At 31.9% G+C, this 19045-nt stretch overlaps 3 protein-coding genes across 3 annotated transcripts; 2 read left to right on the forward strand and 1 right to left on the reverse strand.

The window, feature by feature from the left end:
* The first annotated feature begins 1759 nt into the window (after window positions 1-1759).
* Window positions 1760-3411, forward strand: LOC145159932 (14-3-3-like protein). Its single transcript, XM_079078986.1, has 4 exons — window positions 1760-2383; window positions 2768-2890; window positions 2988-3104; window positions 3216-3411. Exons 1-4 carry the CDS (start codon window positions 1895-1897, stop codon window positions 3261-3263), a joined length of 777 nt encoding a protein of 258 aa, XP_078935112.1. The 5' UTR covers window positions 1760-1894; the 3' UTR covers window positions 3264-3411.
* A 7497-nt stretch (window positions 3412-10908) lies between these two features.
* Window positions 10909-12314, forward strand: LOC145159933 (uncharacterized). Its single transcript, XM_079078987.1, has one exon. The coding sequence runs from the start codon at window positions 11047-11049 to the stop codon at window positions 12079-12081; it is 1035 nt and encodes a 344-aa protein (XP_078935113.1). The 5' UTR covers window positions 10909-11046; the 3' UTR covers window positions 12082-12314.
* Window positions 12315-17675: 5361 nt separating this feature from the next.
* Window positions 17676-18633, reverse strand: LOC145156693 (MIZU-KUSSEI-like protein (Protein of unknown function, DUF617)). The gene has a single exon (XM_079075974.1). The coding sequence runs from the start codon at window positions 18578-18580 to the stop codon at window positions 17870-17872; it is 711 nt and encodes a 236-aa protein (XP_078932100.1). The 5' UTR covers window positions 18581-18633; the 3' UTR covers window positions 17676-17869.
* Window positions 18634-19045: the final 412 nt, after the last annotated feature.

Raw genomic sequence — 19045 nt, forward strand, 5'->3', positions numbered from 1 at the left:
TATTTAACCATCACCATTTTAGGAAGTTTGGACTTATGAGATTGACTCGATTTAGGATTGATGCATGCATATTATTGTTATTTGTTTGTAGAATTATCCCATTTTAACATATTGACTTTGTATGTATTACTCATCTTTATTAGCTAATCAATTATTAACTCTATTTGTTAATTGAAAAAAAGTTGAAGGTGGTAGCATATTTTTCATAGCAAGATTTATAAAACCAATTGTTTGATTATATGGATCTTATACCCTTTTGGTTTTTTTATATGGGTAATATGCCATTTTAGTTTATTACATGGGTTATTAAACCCTTTAATTTAAATTCATGGATTATTACATCATTGTCTATATCCGCGACGAAATAATTTTCTTGATTCTATTTTCACTATTTATGTGTTTTTTCAAGAAGTAATTGATAAATAATGGAATTATCCAATTATTATGTTTGTAAATTACTAATTTAGACCGAATCTAATCGAGGAAGCGACGGAGTTTCTTATAATATAAAATTAAATTACAATTTTAGTCTATGTGGTTTACACCACATTTTATGTTTGGTCTTAGTTTTATGGTTTTGACATCATTGATCCTCGTGGTTGGCAATTCTATTAGAAATGGTCATTCCCTCCATTATCGTCAAAGTTTTTCTATTAACTACACATGAAATGAAATGACTAAAATGTCCTTGTTTTGTCATTTTTTAGGACTAAAAGTAATACGACTTTCTAACATTAATGACCAAACTTGTAAACGTGCTATATAAAAAAAAGATTAATGGCAATGTCATCCCCACTGAGAATGCATATCACATCCAAAAACCCTCCTCTCCCTAACTAGTTGCCGATATTCTTTCCTCACTCTTAAGTGACCGCTTGATCTATAACGATCACTCTATTCCCTTTCTTTTCTAATCACATCTCCAGTTGCTATCTCCTTTCTGTTTTTTTTTTCGTGCATGTAAATCCAGCTGATTTGTTTTCTCGATCCTCTTCTCCGAAAAGCACCATCTCCTCTTCATTTACATACTATCACCGCCTCACATTCTCCTCCCACCATCAATTACAATTCAAGTTAACATCAAAGATAAAGATGATGAGAAAAGGGATTGAGTTTATCTTGACTATGGCGGTGATGGTGGGGCCGATCTTCTTCCTCCGTCCCCTTATGCATTTTTTCCAATAAAAAACTATGGTTTATTGGGATATGTAAGGTTGGGTAAGTGGGTAGCTTAATCTGGTTTTGAGTTGCAGGTGGTGGTAGTGAAAAATGACGGTGGTGGTGGCATACGATGCTGTAGTGATGATATACGATGGTGTTGGTGATATACTGTAATTTTTAGTAATAATTTAAAAAAATAAGAAAAGACAAAAACTTATACATTTTAATCATTTCATATGCACTTCACAAAAAAATATTGACAGTAACAAGAATAAAAACCTTTCCATAAGATTGGTCGGAGTGGGCAATGCTCACCGACATTTTTAGAAGAAAAAACAAAAAACGGGCGTTATAGGATGTGGTGGTGATAATGGAAAGCAACGTGCAAAAACAGGAAGGAGGGGTGGTGTTTGTGATGTTATAACATGAAAAAACGCCTTAAAGACGTTGCCCACACCTAACAGCCTTATGAAATTGCCAACCACGAGGACTACTAGTGTCAAAATCGTAAAACTAGGATTAAACCTTGTATAAACAACTGGACCAAAATTGTAATTTACTCTAAATATAAAATATTATATTGGAACCAGTGATTGCTGCTCTGGAAAAAGGAAATACCTTTTTCAAAAGAGCCAATATACTGTCTCTCTCTGCAAAACTCGAATAGGCTGTGACGATAACCGCCTTCTCCTTCCCCATTTCGCATCTTCTCTCTTCACACACAAACATAGCAATGGCCGCCGCTTCATCTCCTCGCGAAGACAATGTGTACATGGCAAAACTCGCCGAACAAGCTGAACGCTACGAGGAAATGGTTGAATTCATGGAAAAAGTCGTCGCCGCCGCGGACGGCAGCGAAGAACTCACCATAGAGGAGCGCAACCTTCTCTCCGTTGCTTACAAGAACGTGATCGGAGCACGGAGGGCTTCCTGGCGTATCATCTCCTCCATCGAGCAGAAAGAAGAGAGCAGAGGCAACGAGGGACACGTTGCGACGATCCGTGATTACAGATCTAAGATCGAGACGGAGCTATCGTCGATCTGCGACGGTATCCTCAAGCTTCTCGATTCGAAGCTCATCGGATCCGCGTCTAGCGGTGATTCCAAGGTTTTTTATCTGAAAATGAAAGGAGATTATTACAGGTATTTGGCTGAATTTAAGACTGGATCTGAGAGGAAAGAAGCTGCTGAGAATACACTCTCTGCTTACAAGGCGGCTCAGGTTAGGGTTTTCTCACTTTTTGCTCAAAATTTTGTTTGAAGAATTTCGTTTTTCACTGTTTCACTTGTTAGCTTTTAGACTCTAAACCAGAAGTCAAACCTGAAACTATTCATCCCCTCTCTTATAACATTAAATTTTTCAATGTCAATCTATTCATTCCATGACTTGCATATTAGATTTCCGTTAAATCTATTCCCTTTCAATGAAAACTCACACTTCTGTAGTTCTTCTAAAATCTAACTCTGAAAATCGAATCTCAAGTTAATACGACTCTATTGCATTCATCCAATGAAAACCGTTGCATATTTTCCATATCGGTGCTCGATTTTTCTTTCACTTTTTTTCCAAAGCAGTCAGAAAAGAATCAAGCTCTCATGGTTGCAGGATATTGCAAATGGAGAACTTGCTCCCACCCATCCTATCCGACTTGGACTTGCACTCAACTTCTCAGTCTTTTACTATGAGATCCTAAATTCACCAGATCGCGCATGCAATCTTGCAAAGCAGGTGAGCAGTAAACTGTATAAAACTTTGAATATAAATAATATTCTCAGATTCACTTGTGATTATTCTGAATTTGACTGGTTGTTTTGTGATTTGCTAGGCTTTTGATGAAGCTATTGCTGAATTGGATACCTTAGGAGAAGATTCCTACAAGGACAGCACCCTGATCATGCAACTTCTTCGTGATAATCTCACTTTGTGGACTTCAGACATGCAGGTAGTTTTTTTTTTAATTTCAATCTTTATTCTTTATTAGTTCTTTTATTTATTTATTTATTTATCAATCTATCATATATTCATACCCAATTGTTGGTTTGAAATAATGCAGGATGACAGTGCTGAAGAAATTAAAGAAGCACCAAAGGCAGATGAGTAACAAAATTCCCTACTCAAGACCTGTTTATGGTTTGTAATTGTTTGCTTTTCGATTGAAAATGCTCTACTTGTTGCGAGTATCAACTCTTTAGATTTAGGAATTTAAATGATTTTCTATCTTTTTTAATATTATGCTTAATTTGATCTTCCATCATTGCAAACACTTTTTAGGTTGTGGTTTTATAAGTTAAAAAAATGTTTGTGGTTATATACTTATTATAGGTATATCGTATATGTTTCAATTTTTTTTAAATCTTTATTGTTAATTTCACATAATTTTGGATTGCTAAAAGTACATGAATTCACCTCCTTTTTTGTGTATTGGATTTATTAGTGACAACAGTCTGTAAAGGAGTCAAATATGGTTTGACTGCTTTTCAGGAAGAGATGCACTTAATGAGTTAATGGTATGCACTTTTGATTCCTTTCTTGTGCTGCTTTACAGTTGGATGGGTTTTGGTACAACTTAAATTTACATAAAATTCACAACATTTTCAATGAATGTAGTGTGTGTGTCTGTGTATTTGTCCCCTTTTAACCAAAACCCATCCATTTTAATAAGTGCTATCATCATTTTGTTCCACTGGTGAGATACCAAATGATTTAGGAACTTCAAAAAGAATACACCAAAAAGCTCTATTTCTCATTCATCATGAGATATATGAGTATTTGACAATGGTAAACCTTTTGTAGAGGTTTTTTGTTATCATATTAGATTTTTTCATTAAATTCATTTAACTTGATGGATGATATTTTTTTTTTAATTTTTAAAAATTTTAAAGTTATATTTATCTACATGCAATGTTTTATAAAGCTATTTATTTAATTTGATATTTTTAAGCCGCAAACATAACTTTAAAGATAACCATTTTTTATTTTATTATTATTTTTTTCAAAAATATGAAGGATGGTAATAGTATTATACTATTATGTGTATAGTTATAAAAGTAAAATAATAAATATATTATATTATATTATATTTTATGTATATAATATTTTATAATAGAGATTAAAATAATATAGTATATAATATTTGATAAAATAAATAAATTTAAGTTTTGAAGTTTAATTATGGAGTTTTAACCTCATTGACCATTGAAGTTTTAAATTATTACTATTTGGCCATTAAAGTTTTAATCATGCTAATCAAGCTCTTAAAATTCTAATTTTGTCACAACAAAAGCCATTAAGACAAGCTTTAACAGGTTTGCAGATGTAACACCCTTTGGTAGGGCCTATTTAAAACCCTCTTTAAGAAAATTTTAAATTTTAAAAATCAGAATGAAACCCTCTTTAAGAAAATTTTAAATTTCAAAAATCAGAATTTAATTCAAAGTTAAGTTTGCGGGAAAAAAAGTTTCAAAACATAACATTTTAAAAGTTGAGGTAGGGAGGTTGTTAACAATTAAAATATCAACAATATTCACTCAAGTTCACCACACAAGTTTTGGTCTTCTCAAAATCCATGCTAACTCTTCTATGTGACATTCAATCTTCAACCTAAGCATCTGTCAAAACTTGTTAGACAATTATTGATTTGCATAGTGAGAATATCCGGTGTGGGTTCATTTTGAGTGAGGAGATAGCAATCTCGTTTACTTGAATCGACCGCCTAAATTCATTTTTGTTTTGAGAATGTTTTAAAAAATGTAGAAGTTTTGTTATCAATTTCTTATCAACATCGTTTCGACATATTAGGCCCAAAAGACCCCACAACTAAATTAAAATTCTTTCTTTCAAAATAAAAAACTCCCAAACGTTTTAGGGATTTCATAACAAAGATCTTTCAAAGCAAATTCCAATATATTTGATTTTAATATTTCCAAAACAACTTAAGCTAAATAGGGTGGGACTTACTGAACAAAAACAAATCAAGGGATTACAACCCAAACTAATAAACCAATCTTAAATCAACATTCTTAAGTTATTTAAAATTAGGGGTGACAAATCGTGTTATCGTTTCGTGTTTCTGTCCGACACGACACGACACGACAATGTTTTGTGTAACACGAATACGACACGACACGATGTCGTGTTTTTTTAACTAACACGAAAACGAACGAATTAAAAAACGACAAACACGACATGACACGAAAAATATATCATATACTAAAAACTAGTTTATTTAATGAATACTTTATCAAATATACCACGAAAACACGACAAACACGAAAAACACGATAAAGAACTCCTAAATCGTGTTAATTTCGTGTCGAATTTTGAACACGAACACGACATGACACGACATCGTGTTTTTTACAGTTAACACGAACACGACACGAACACGAACTCAAATTTCAGTTTCGTCCCAATTTCGTTTCGTGTCGTGTCATAAATTGCCACCCCTATTTAAAATCACTCAACTTAATACAAACGAGATAAAACAAACAAAAGTGTCAAAGGCATGCAATATGCAACTATCCCCAAACCCTAGTTTCTCTCAAGAGTACATTCTCACAAGTTTGATGGTTAAGACTTGAGTATGGAGGAGCGTGTTCCAAACATACACCATATAGTCGTGAATGAGCATATTCCAAACACAACTAATGGTGATGATGTAAGAAGGAGCGTATTCCAAACAAAACATATTCCAAGTCCACATCATAGACTAGGTATTCATGAACCATCACATTGACTCCACACAAGGGGTAGCTCTCCCACTTGTGCCTAGTAAAGATTTTCTAGAATCACTCAGTGTCATCATACATCATAATAACCATTCTCATATGGATATAATGAGGGACTCACATGGATATCCATCCTAGTATGTATGTACATGTTAATACTTGAAATCATAAAACATCATTTAACATAAAGGAACGTTTTTTCATAAAACATCATTTTAACATGAAAACATCATACAATATCATACCAACATAAACCAACAAGTTTTTTTTTTTTTTTTTTTTTTTTTTTTTTTTTTTTTTTTTAATAAATAAAACAACTTATCAATATTCATCTTAAACCCATTTTTATTTTCAAATCAACTTTTTAAGGAAAATATCTTTTATTTTCCAAATCGATTGTGTAAAATACTCTAAGTTGCTTCTTTATATATAAAGCACATAGCATGTAGAAGCTTAATACAAGAATCAAAAAAATATTTCATAGTGTATTTGCATTTTATAGCATGTGAAAACTCTTAAATAAAAGTTACAGTTTGGTACATATGCTCCCGATAAACTCACCTTAGTCCAGTGCTAGTGATACTTCACTCTTCCTACACTTCACCAAGCTTGTTCCTCCAACTCAACACCTAATATCATTTTTATAAAGTGTCAAAGACTAAAATAACCATCTAAGGATTAACCCATCGCTCTAAGTTTATAATACTCCTTAAGTATTATATTAAGACTCATGGAAACTAAAAGGGACCAAAGGAAAGGAACCAAACTCGAGATTTAGGCTAAAAATGACATTTAAAATGGGACAAGATAGGGGACGTGCTTCGCCCCATTCAGGGGTGCGTCGCAACAACGCTGGCATATTCTCTTATTTGACAAATTTTCTCATTAAGCCTCTTAAATTCCAAATAGCCTCAAATGAAACAATTGACTCATAGAGCTTAAAATACAAGTTAAAACACTCAAAATGAACATATATATATATATATATATATATATATATATATATATATATATATATATATGTGTGTGTGTGTGTATGTGTGTGTGTGTGTATTTGTTGTTAAGATTGACTGTATTCTACTAGAAACTTGTATTCCATTTGGTATTTTATTGCACCTGTACACATCACCTGCACAAATCTCAACATGTTATCCTTAAATGTCTATGGAAGGTGATATAATGCAGTTCTTGGATTCATCCAAGGTTTAAGCTCACACTTGCCTCTTCGATTGGATATATGTTTTGCAATGACAATGAACAAGAGTCAATGACAATCGCTATCGAAGGTGTGATTGTTACTTAGACAACCAATGTTCACTCATGAGAAGTTTTATGTTATATTGTTCAGAGTTAAAAACAGAAATAGATTAAAAATATTAATTGTAGACAATAACAATAAACTTAGCAATATGAGATCTAATGTTGTATTCAAAAAAGTTTTTGAAAATTTGTGATTCATAATAATTATTTAAAATATGTCAATATTTTTTTTAATTAGTATAGATTCAATTACCTATTCATTCATCATTTTGTTTGTATTTATTTCAAAAATTTATTTTAAAATATGTTTAATGTTTACATCTTTATATTCAACAAAATTATTTAAAACATATTATTATTTTTTTATTAGTATATATTTAATTACTTAATTATTCTAAATTTTGTTTGTATTTTTTTAAAAATTTTATTTTAAAAAATGTTAAATGTTTATAGATTGATATTTAACTTTTTTTTAGTCAATCCGTATAATATACAAAGTTCGACACTTAGTTTTTAATGTAGACGAAAGTTAGAAAATTGCTTGAGATCTACCACAAATATCGTTATCAATTTTTTTATTCATGCTTACCAATCAAATTCAAGTGTAATTAAATATGACAATATTGTTAATTTTGTTTTGATCAGTGGACTATCTAATTATGATTGATCGTATACAATTTAGTGGTGGTTGATATACCAAAAAACTAAGATATAACTATAATGAGTTTATTTTAATTTCAATTTATTTTAGCTCCTATAATTAAACATTAAAAAACAATCCGTTTTTTTTCTTGCATATTATATACGTCTGGTTCAACTATTTTTCTGTAGATATGGTGTGTAGACTTCAAAATTTGTATCTATTAAAAAACAATCTAACACCTTTGTTTTATAAAATTTATAATAAGTATATATATATATATATATATATATATATATATATATATATATATATATATATATATATATATATATATATATATATATATATATATATATATATATATATATATATATATATACTAGGCGAATCCACGCGCGTTGCGCGAGAATACAATTATATAGTTAAAATAATAACTTTTACCAAATTATTATTTAATATTTCTACTTTGAAACAAAATGTTAGTAGTAAAGAAAACATATACTTAACATATTAGTTTTATTAAACATTATAGTTTTATTTTTTAAGTCATTGTGATATATACAATTATTTGATAATTTTATAAACCGTTAAAATTATGTAAATTATATATCAAACGTATGATAATCTATATATAACGGGTAACAAAATGTATGAACAAAAATATGAACTACAACTTTTAGTAACATAAAAATACAAAAAAATCTATTATAACACTTGTATTAAAAAATATATATATACAACGAATAATAAAAAATATGAAAAATAAACACTACAACTTTTAATAACATAAAAACACTAAAACATCTATTATAACATTTATATTAACTATTCATATTTAAATCACAAATCTCTTCAAATACATTAATGTTTTTAATGAGCAAAACTTTATAACCTTATAAAAGAAAGGAAAATAAAAAGTTATTAGTGATTACTAATTCATAATCATAAGTTAAGAACTCTTGAGTTGTAACTAATAAATATATATATAAATTAGAAAACTCTTGAGTTGTAGTGTGGGTTTCAAATGAATGTGGTACTTGTAAATGTGTATTTATTATTATTATTATTATTATTATTATTATCATTTTAGTCTCTTCAATTATTAAACATAAATATATTTAATTATAAATTTATAACATACATAGGTGCATATATATGTTAAACAAATCACATATAATATATATTTTCGTAAATGTCCTATGTAATTATTGTCGTAGTAATAGGATAAATTACTTTTATATGAAGAAAATAACATGATAAGTCAATCATAATTACATATCAAATGTTAAAAATTATGTTATCTTTTAAATATTGTCTTGTACATATATTGTGTAGGATAACCCAACAAAAAATAATAGAAAATAAACATAATCAAAATAGAAAAACTACAATCAAATAAATAAGAACATTGAGTGGTTGAATATATAAATAAAAATGTTATATAAATATACATTTAAATCAAAAGAAAAAACTAACATTCGTCTACATTGCTCAAACAAAAAAACCTATATCCGTTTTCTGAATCTTCTTTTCTTCATTTAACACTATTTAACCATAGAAACTTGATGACAATGCTTCACTAACCTGCAATCAAAATGTTTTTTCTTGAAAAAGAATAATCAAAAAGAAATTCCAAGGAAAACATTGATGTTTGGAGAGTCACATTCAAGATTGAGTAATACACAGAAATCACATATAAAGATCAAATGAGAAACTTAATATAAAGAAAGAATAGAAAAGCTTCATTTGTTTTGGTTGAAAGAAAAAATCATATTACAATTACCATCGATGCGATATAACTCATTTCTTCAAATCATCATATTTGGATCGTGGATGCTTCAACTATATGAAAACTTTTGAATCACAATATCTTCAACCAAATGACGACTTTTTGTGAGAAAAATATACTAATATAACTACATATATAATAAGAGAATGCAAAAAATTATTGGAAATTTATAACTATTATAAATGTTATTAATTAAGAAATATAAAAAGTTATGTAGGTTTCAAATCAATATGGTTTGAGAAAACTAAATATCTCTAAACATATGATTTTGAATGGTATGGTTTGAGAAAACAAAATATCTCTAAACATATGATTTTGAATGGTCTCATTTATACTACTGGAAAAAAAATATAACACGATCAAACTATGAGTAAAAAACTATGAGTAAAAAATGATACATTCATCCACAACTTTGACTTGTAGAGCTCTTTTAGGGACTTCATCACTGCAAATACGTTCTAAAAGAATTGTGCCTATTGAAATTTTTTCTTTTCATTTTCTAATGACATCCTTCTTACATATAAGAATTTATATAGCATGTTTGGTGTTTAATGCTAAATCAATTACTTAGAAGACATTTGAAAAGTCATTTGAGAATATAAAAAGACAAAGGAGTTTCAAATCAATATGCTGCTTAGAAATATAGTCATTTGAAAATATGAAAAGACAAAGAAGTTTCAAATCAATGTGGTGCTTAAGAAAATGCTTCTATTATAAGATATATATATATATATATATATATATATATATATATATATATATATTATCAAATAAAAAGAAAATAAATCCTACTTAATAAATGAAGGTTTTTTTGCCACATGTTATCACCTAATTCAATATGCTACGTGTCATTTTTTTAATTTTTTCAATTTCATTTAAATCCATTTGACAAATTGTGGTTTTTTTGGCTTTGTTATTAAATTATAAAAAAATCTAATCTAAAAATATAATAAACAAAATAAGAAAACTTAAATGTCTCCATAAATTCTCACATAATTTGTCACTTAATGTATTAAATTCAATTTAAATTCAAATCAACTTTCTTAATTGAAAAACATAATTTTCGGGCAATCCATTTTGAATTCACGATAATTTACAGAAACCTTGCAAAAATTGGTTTATTCACAGCTAATATTGATATTCTTTCCAAATTCAGTTTTCTAAATTATTAAACATGTAATGCTTAACAAAATATATTAATTTTTTTTTAAAAAAAAAACCCATATATTACACGGGTCTCACATCTAGTAGATAATATAATAGTCATTAATGTTTGCACCAAATTTCTAATAAACGCGTAAAAGACTCAAAATGAGTCTACATTGACCACCCAAAAAATCTAAGCAACGCAATTCTTACGAAACTCTCCAAGTCTCCGGTCTCCCCCGACCCCACCGCACTAGTACTTACACGACTTAATCACACCTTCCAACATTTGGTTTCATCTACCCTCTTTGTGCTTACCATGCCAAATCGTCCTAGAGAATTCATTGACTCATGTGATGATCATAGTTGTCATGCACATCCACCACCACCACCGCCACTTCCTCCGCCACCAACGTCACCCGATCAGCCATTCTCACCATACCTGATCTTCATGTTCTGTGGTGTTTCTGTGTCGATCTCTTTCATTTGTTACCTCTTATTCGCTGCAAGATATCGAAGTCGCCAAAGAAACAACGAGAACACAGATGAAACCCATGAAGATTTCGTGAACGAGGATCTTGGCCCGGTTGTTCACCATCCTATTTGGTTGATCAATACCATAGGTCTCGAGCAATCACAGATCGAATCTATCCAAATTTTCAAGTATAAAAGAGACCAAGGGTTAATCGAAGGGACTGATTGTTCGGTTTGTTTGAGTGAGTTTGAAGACGATGAAAGTCTTCGGCTTTTGCCCAAGTGCAGCCATGCCTTTCATGTCCCTTGTATAGATACATGGCTACGTTCACATAAGAGCTGTCCTCTGTGTCGAGCCCCGATCATCAAGAACACAAGTGAGCCAACTGAGACTATAATTGATTCAAGTTCGAATGATCCAATTACAAGGGAGGAAACGTCCCCAGGCGAGGATTCTGAAACTGTTGATCATCACGTGATTGACGTTGAAAATGATGGAGAAGTAGAGAAAACTTGTAGAATTCTGGATGAAACAAGCAGTGGGGTAAGGGCGATTAGTGATTTGGCTGAACATCATCGTGTTCAGGGACATGAGTCAGTAGCAATGAGGAGGTCAGTTTCAATGGACGAGTCATCAGCTTCCATTGTTCATATAGCGGTGGCGAACGTTCCTCTTTCTGATCAAGAAAGGCCTTTGACTAGTCAAATGTTGATGTCAAAGAAACTAAAAAGCATTCCCAAAAGTGGAAATAAGCTCAAAGGGACGTCGAGCTCTAGCTTTCGCATATACAGGAAAGCAATGAAAAGTTCTTCGTTTGGGCATTCTTCACAAAAGGCTACTAGTGTTACAAACATGTGTCCTCATAATCGATCTTATTAAATTCTAGGAGACTATACTATCAACTATGAATCTTGATGATTGATCCTTCAATCCTTGTACTAGATGATACTTATTATAATTATTACTTTGGGAACTTTGACAAGGTTTGTGATTGGAACCGAAGCTCATTTAGTACTTCAAAGTACGAACACATATTACGATTCCAATTTCAAGCCATGGAATATATTATGATCAATAATTCAATAACTTGATCATGTTGTCATGATTTTTAATAGTTTGTGCCAATATTTATGTATCACACAATATTGTGGTCCTGAAGAGCCCACATTGTATAGCACCTTGATGGCTATCTTTTTGCTGCCGAAATTCCAATCACAAGCATAAAGGCGAAAATGATTGAACACCAAAATATATATATATATATATATATATATATATATATATATATATATATATATATATATATATATATATATATATATATATATATATATATATATATATATTTTGTTACGAATTAAGCGTAATTAATGTAACTATAAATCAAACAAAACTAGTAAACTTTGATAAGAACTTTAATTGAGAAGAAAGAATATTTAGAGAGAATATGAAAGTTATATCTCTTATAACTTTTTGGTGTGTTTCATTCTTTACAATGAAGGGGTATTTATACTACAAATTTTACTAACATATAATTGTAACTAGTTAGAAATATTGACAAATTTGCCATGCACCAATTATTATGTCATCCACCAATTATTTACAACACTCCCCCTTGGATGACATCATTTTAGCATTCAACTTTGACGTACTGCCTCATTAAAAACCTTGCTAAAAAAAACCCAGTGGGAAAAAAACTTTAGCGAAGGGAAAAAGAGTGCAGTGTATAGTTGACTCCCCCTTATTTAGACATCCGTCACATTATGTTCTATGCACATGTCGCATTCCGATGTCATGGACATGTTTCCTGAAGATTGCAGTAGGAAGTGCCTTCGTAAAAAGGTCTGCTGCATTGTTACTGGATTGAACATATTTGATTTCAACTTGATGGTTCTTTATAAGCTCTTGAGTGTACTCAAAAAACTTTGGAGGTATATGTTTTGTCCTGTCGCTCTTGATATATCCCTCTTTCATTTGAGTGACACATGCTGAGTTATCTTCATAAATTAAAGTTGGACATATATCTTTTTCAAGTCCACATGAAGTTAAAACTAGTTGTGTCATCGATCTTAACCATGTACATTCTCTACTAGCTTCATTTAGTGCAATTATTTCAGCATGATTTGAGGATGTGGCAACAAGTGTTTGCTTTTGAGAACGTCAGGAAACTGCAGTACCTCCATTCATGAATACATATCTAGTTTGAGATCTAGCTTTATGAGGACCAGACAAATAACCTGCATCTGCATAACCAATCAAGCCTTGTTTTGAATTGTTAGGGTAAAATAACCCTAAATCACTAGTTCCTCGAAGGTATCGAAAAATATGTTTGATTCCATTCCATTCCAATGTCTTTTTGTTGGGGCTGAACTAAATCTTGCTAGCAAGTTTACAGCGAAAGAAATGTCAGGTCTAGTACAATTGGTAAGATACATAAGAGCTCCAATTGCATTTAGATATGGTACTTCTGAACCAAGGACTTCTTCATTTTCTTCGTATGGACGAAATGGATCCTTGTCAATATTTAATGATCTAACAACCATTGGAGTGCTTAAAGGATTTGCATTTTCCATATTGAAACGTTTCAAGACTCTTTCTGTGTAATTTGATTGATGCACAAGTATTCCGTTAGGCATATGCTCAATCTGTAAACCAAGACAATATTTGGTTTTTCCAAGATCTTTCATTTCAAATTCTTTCTTTAAAAGTTCAACCACTTCAAGGATTTCTTTATAACCTTTACTTGTCAAATAATCGCTTAAACGATTGTACCACATGCGCCCAGATTGTTTTAACCCATACAAAGATCTTTGTAATTTTATAGAATACATTTCTTTGGGTTTTGCACTTAACGCTTCAGGCATTTTAAATCCTTCAGGGATTTTCATATAGATATCACTATCAAGTGATCCATACAAGTAAGCTGTAACAACATCCATAAGACGCATCTCTAAATTTTTAGATACTGCCAAGCTGATTAAATATCTGAAAGTGATTGCATCCATTACCGGTGAATAAGTTTCTTCATAATCAATTCCAGGTCTTTGAGAGAAGCCTTGAGCAACAAGCTTGACCTTGTATCTTACAATTTCGTCTTTCTCATTTCTTTTTCGTACGAAGATCCATCTATATCCTAATGGTTTCACAACTTCAGGTGTGAGGATAATGTTCCCAAAAACCTTTCTCTTGTTAAGAGAATTTAATTCAACTTGCATAGCTTCCTTCCATTTAGCCCAATCATTTCTTCTTTGACATTCAATGACAGATTGTGGTGCGGGATCATCATTCATAATATCACATGCAACTGAATAAGAAAATATTGCACCTATATTGTCAGTTTCATTTTGGTCACATATTCTATTTGTCTGACCATAATTTAATGCATCATCCTCCTTTCCTGGGGGAATTTGAATAATTCGTGTTTCTCCAGGAACACTTTCATCGTGATCTAGTGCATTTTCTGCTCCTCTTCTTTTTCGTGGGTTCTTATCCTTAGAACCAAATGGCCTTCCACGCTTCAGGCGTGTTTTAGACTCTTGAGTGACTTTATCATCAGATTGTCCATGTGGAATGTCAATTCGAGCTGGAACATTGACAGCTGATATATATGATTTAGTCACCCTTTTTGTGTCAGTAAATGCATCAGGTAATTGATTTGCCATTTCTTGGAAATGCATTATCTTTTGAACTTCCATGTCACATTGCTTTGTGCGAGGGTCAAGATATGATAAAGTAGGCTCATGCCATGACACATCCTTTTCCAGAATCTTCTTTTCTCCACCTAATGATGGGAAATTTGCCTCATCAAATTGACAATCTGCTAGGCGTGCTGTGAAAACATCACCTGTTAATGGTTCAAGATATCTTATAATAGAGACTGACTCATAACAAACATATATTCCCAACCTTCTTTGAGGACCCATTTTTGTCCGTTGAGGTGGTGCAATAGGGACATATACTGCACACCCAAAAATTCTCAAATGGGATATATTTGGCTCTTGAACGAAAGCAAGTTGTAGTGGAGAATATACATGATATGAACTTGGTCTTATGCGTATCAATGATCCAGCATGTAAGATTGCATGGCCCCAAACAGAAACAGGAAGTTTGGTCCTCATTATCAATGGTCTAGCTATTAGCTGGAGACGTTTAATCAGTGATTCAGCTAAACCATTTTGTGTGTGTACATGAGCAACTGGATGCTCAACAACAATTCCTACAGACATACAATAGTCATTAAATGCTTGTGAAGTAAATTCACCAGCATTATCAAGTCTCACTCTTTTGATAGTATAATCAGGGAAATGTGCCCTTAATTTAATAATTTGGGCAAGAAACTTTGCAAATGCCATATTACGAGTTGATAATAGGCAAACATGAGACCATTTGCTGGATGCATCTATTAAGACCATAAAGTATCTAAATGGTCCAGATGGTGGGTGAATCGGTCCACATATATCACCTTGAATTCTTTCTAGAAATCTAGGTGACTCCCTTTCAACTTTCATTGGAGAATGTTTTATAATTAACTTTCCAAGGGAACAAGATGCACATGGTTTTATGCTATTGGATTGAGGAAACTTTTGGTCCTTCAATGGATGCCCGTGTGTATTCTCAATTATCCTTCGCATCATTGTTAATCCTGGGTGGCCCAACCTATCATGCCATAAACTGAATGTCCCAGGATCACAATGTTTTCCTTCCACTACCATATTTGATTCAATCATATGTATATATGTATAATGCAGACCAGAATCAAGTGTTGGTAGTTTTTCAAGCACATGGTTTTTGTCTATAATATACATATATTTCTTATTTTCAATGGTCACAGTTTTTGTGTCATAACCTTTGAAATATATGTCATTGAAACTTAATAAGTTTCTATTAAACTTTGGAGAAAATAAGGCATTTTCTATACAAAAGCTTGTACCATTTGGTAATATAAAATGGGCTTTCCTGGTTCCCTCTATCAAGTCTGCAGGACCTGATATTGTATGTATGAGTGTTTTTGTTGGTACTAATTCTGAAAAATATTTCTTTGATTTCAGAATAGTACTACCACTATCTGCTATACAAAGATCTCCAATCTTTTGTGCTCCAGTTGGACTCATATCAAACTTCACATATAAAAGGAATAATAAGTGAATAAACATAATCATAATTATTATTAAAAAGAAAGCTCATTTATTGTAGGAAAGACATTACATGAAAAACAAACGAAGGAAAAACAGTTTTACTAGAACAATAATAGATTTTTTTTTAGTTTATGTCTTCCATGTCATTGCAGAAATCAGCAACATTTAGTGGAGTGAATTCAACATTATCAATGAGGTTTTCTTCTTTTCTTTTTCCTTTAATGGACTCTTGATAAAGTTGACAAAGATGTGCAGGTGTGCGAAAGGTCCTTGACCAATGGCCTGTGCTACCACATCTATAACATGAACCATCAGATTTTTGTGATGTCCTAGTGTCATGCCTTGCCACTTTGGCCTTATCTTGTGTGTGGACATTGTTTCTTTGTGAATATTGGTAATTATTTCTTTTATGGCCATGACCACGATTATTACCTTGTCCACGACCAGAATTATGGTTCTGATTATGGCTTTGGTTTCGATTAAAATAGCCACGGCCTCGCCCTCGACCACGACCTCGCCCTCGTCCACGTGTATTGTTTCGATGACAATCAATATTTGTAGCATTTGCTTCAGGAAGTGCTACTGATCCCGTTGGACGAGATTCATGGTTTTTCATTAAGAGTTCATTGTTTTGCTCTGCAACGAGCAGACATGCATTTTACTAACATATAATTGTAACTAGTTAGAAATGTTGACAAATTTGCCATGCACCAATTATTATGTTATCCACCAATTATTTACAACACCACCAATTATTTACAATATATATATATATATATATATATATATATATATATATATATATATATATATATATATATATATATATATATATATATATATATATATATATATAGACACACATTCACATATATGATATAAAATGAATGTCTTTATTCGCAACATCATTAGACATTCACACCATATGCACAACCGAGTAGTGTATCATAATTAATATTATTATCAAATAAGGACGAAAGAACCTCAACTTTCCAGTTACACATAACCATATGATTAAGAAAAGGATTATGGTAGTTGATGTGGTGTTAAGAAACGAAAAAGAATGAAATGGAAACAAAAGAAACAGTGTAAAGCAAAAGGAAACATTCTATATATAAAGATACTGGTGTGTGTACAGTTTTATGTATTTCACTACGCAACAAAAACATTAAAGTTATTTGGTCTTGTAGAGACGAGACATGGCGAATCACCAACAACTCATGCACCCACTAATTTAATCTTTAGTCAGATTTTTTTAATTTCTATTTTGTAAACTTGTCTCATACTAAATCTTCAGGAGTTCAAACATCATATTTTGCAGGATCAATGAGTAACTGGTTATGGCAAATTCCAAAGTGTTATATATATCACAAAATAGGAATTATATTTTTGAACCAGTGACCCGATCAAAAGGTGGGCAGTAATTATGAAAGCCATGCTAACAAATTCTAGCACAACTCAAAAACAAACCGAGCCTAACATAAGCAAAAAGATTGTGATCGAATAACATAATAAATATCGAAAAAACTATCTTATTTTGGTCTGAAAAAGAAAATACTGAGTTCTTGACCGATGTTACCATCAGGGTCGATGAAATGGAAGGATTCTGATCGAGCCATGGATTTACCAGTAACCCTACTAAAGTTTCCTCTTAGGTACATTATGTCCTGTTCTCTTCCGACATCTTTTGCTTTTAAAGTCCCTGCACCTTCATGAACCGTTTCCATGTGCTTTAAAACTTTGAGATCGGATGTTGATGGTTGTCTCTTAAATGCAAACCCTACTTTTCTTCCATTACAGTACATGGTCCACAATGGCGTAGCCAGGAGAGATTTATCTGGAGATGCTTCTGAATCATTCGAGCACTCGAGGGCGATCCTCAGATTGCCACTTTTCATTTCTCGGGCGAGAAAGGTGGTGGAGATTGTGAGTTCAAGGAGGAGGACTGGGTTTTGTGATTTAGGGTTCGTTTGGATACAGAAGTTGACTTTTCCGGTGCGTGAGCCGAAGATGGTGCCGGTGATATTGGTGGCGGTGGTCGGGAAGACTAAAGAAGAGGGTTTGCGGTGGTGGTAAGGGTGAATTGGAGGATTGTCGTCGTTGATATCTGGTCTTTCCACAAGGGTGCAGGTGCAAGCTTGGATGAGTAGTTCCAAGATGGAGCGGAGAAGTCGCCATGACCGGACTTGTTTATGGCATTCCACGGTGGTGAAGTTGGCTGGAGCAACCGTGTGATATGCCATAAGTACGTACTTATGGCCTATTGATGAGAAAGAAGAAAGCTTTGGGTGAAAGTTACGGGTGGTATAGGGTTTATATAGGGAATTTGGGCAGGTTACAACCCGAAGAAGGGTATATTTAAAATACAAATAATACCTTAAAAAGATATGGCCAATAATGTCCAGGTTGCATAAAATAAAAATAAAAATGGGATTGTATTTGTAGATCGAATTATTACCATGCATTTACATAATCAATTTGTTCTGATTCTGATTTAGATTCACTTAAGCAACATAATCTTTTGCCAATATTTTCTGGATTACAGCAAAACATTATTTAATTGGTTTATTATGCAAATATTTCTGAAAAAAATGATCTATGTTTTTCTTTCAGTAATACGCGGGAGAGGATTACTGTTACATCAAATGACTTGAGCGATCGTTGGCATTGTCCATACTTAATGAGGTTGTTTGTACAATCTATGTTTC

This window comes from Lactuca virosa, chromosome 2, assembly GCF_052849685.1.
Source record: "Lactuca virosa cultivar CGN04683 chromosome 2, Lactuca_virosa_CGN04683_v6, whole genome shotgun sequence".
Taxonomy (NCBI): domain Eukaryota; kingdom Viridiplantae; phylum Streptophyta; class Magnoliopsida; order Asterales; family Asteraceae; genus Lactuca; species Lactuca virosa.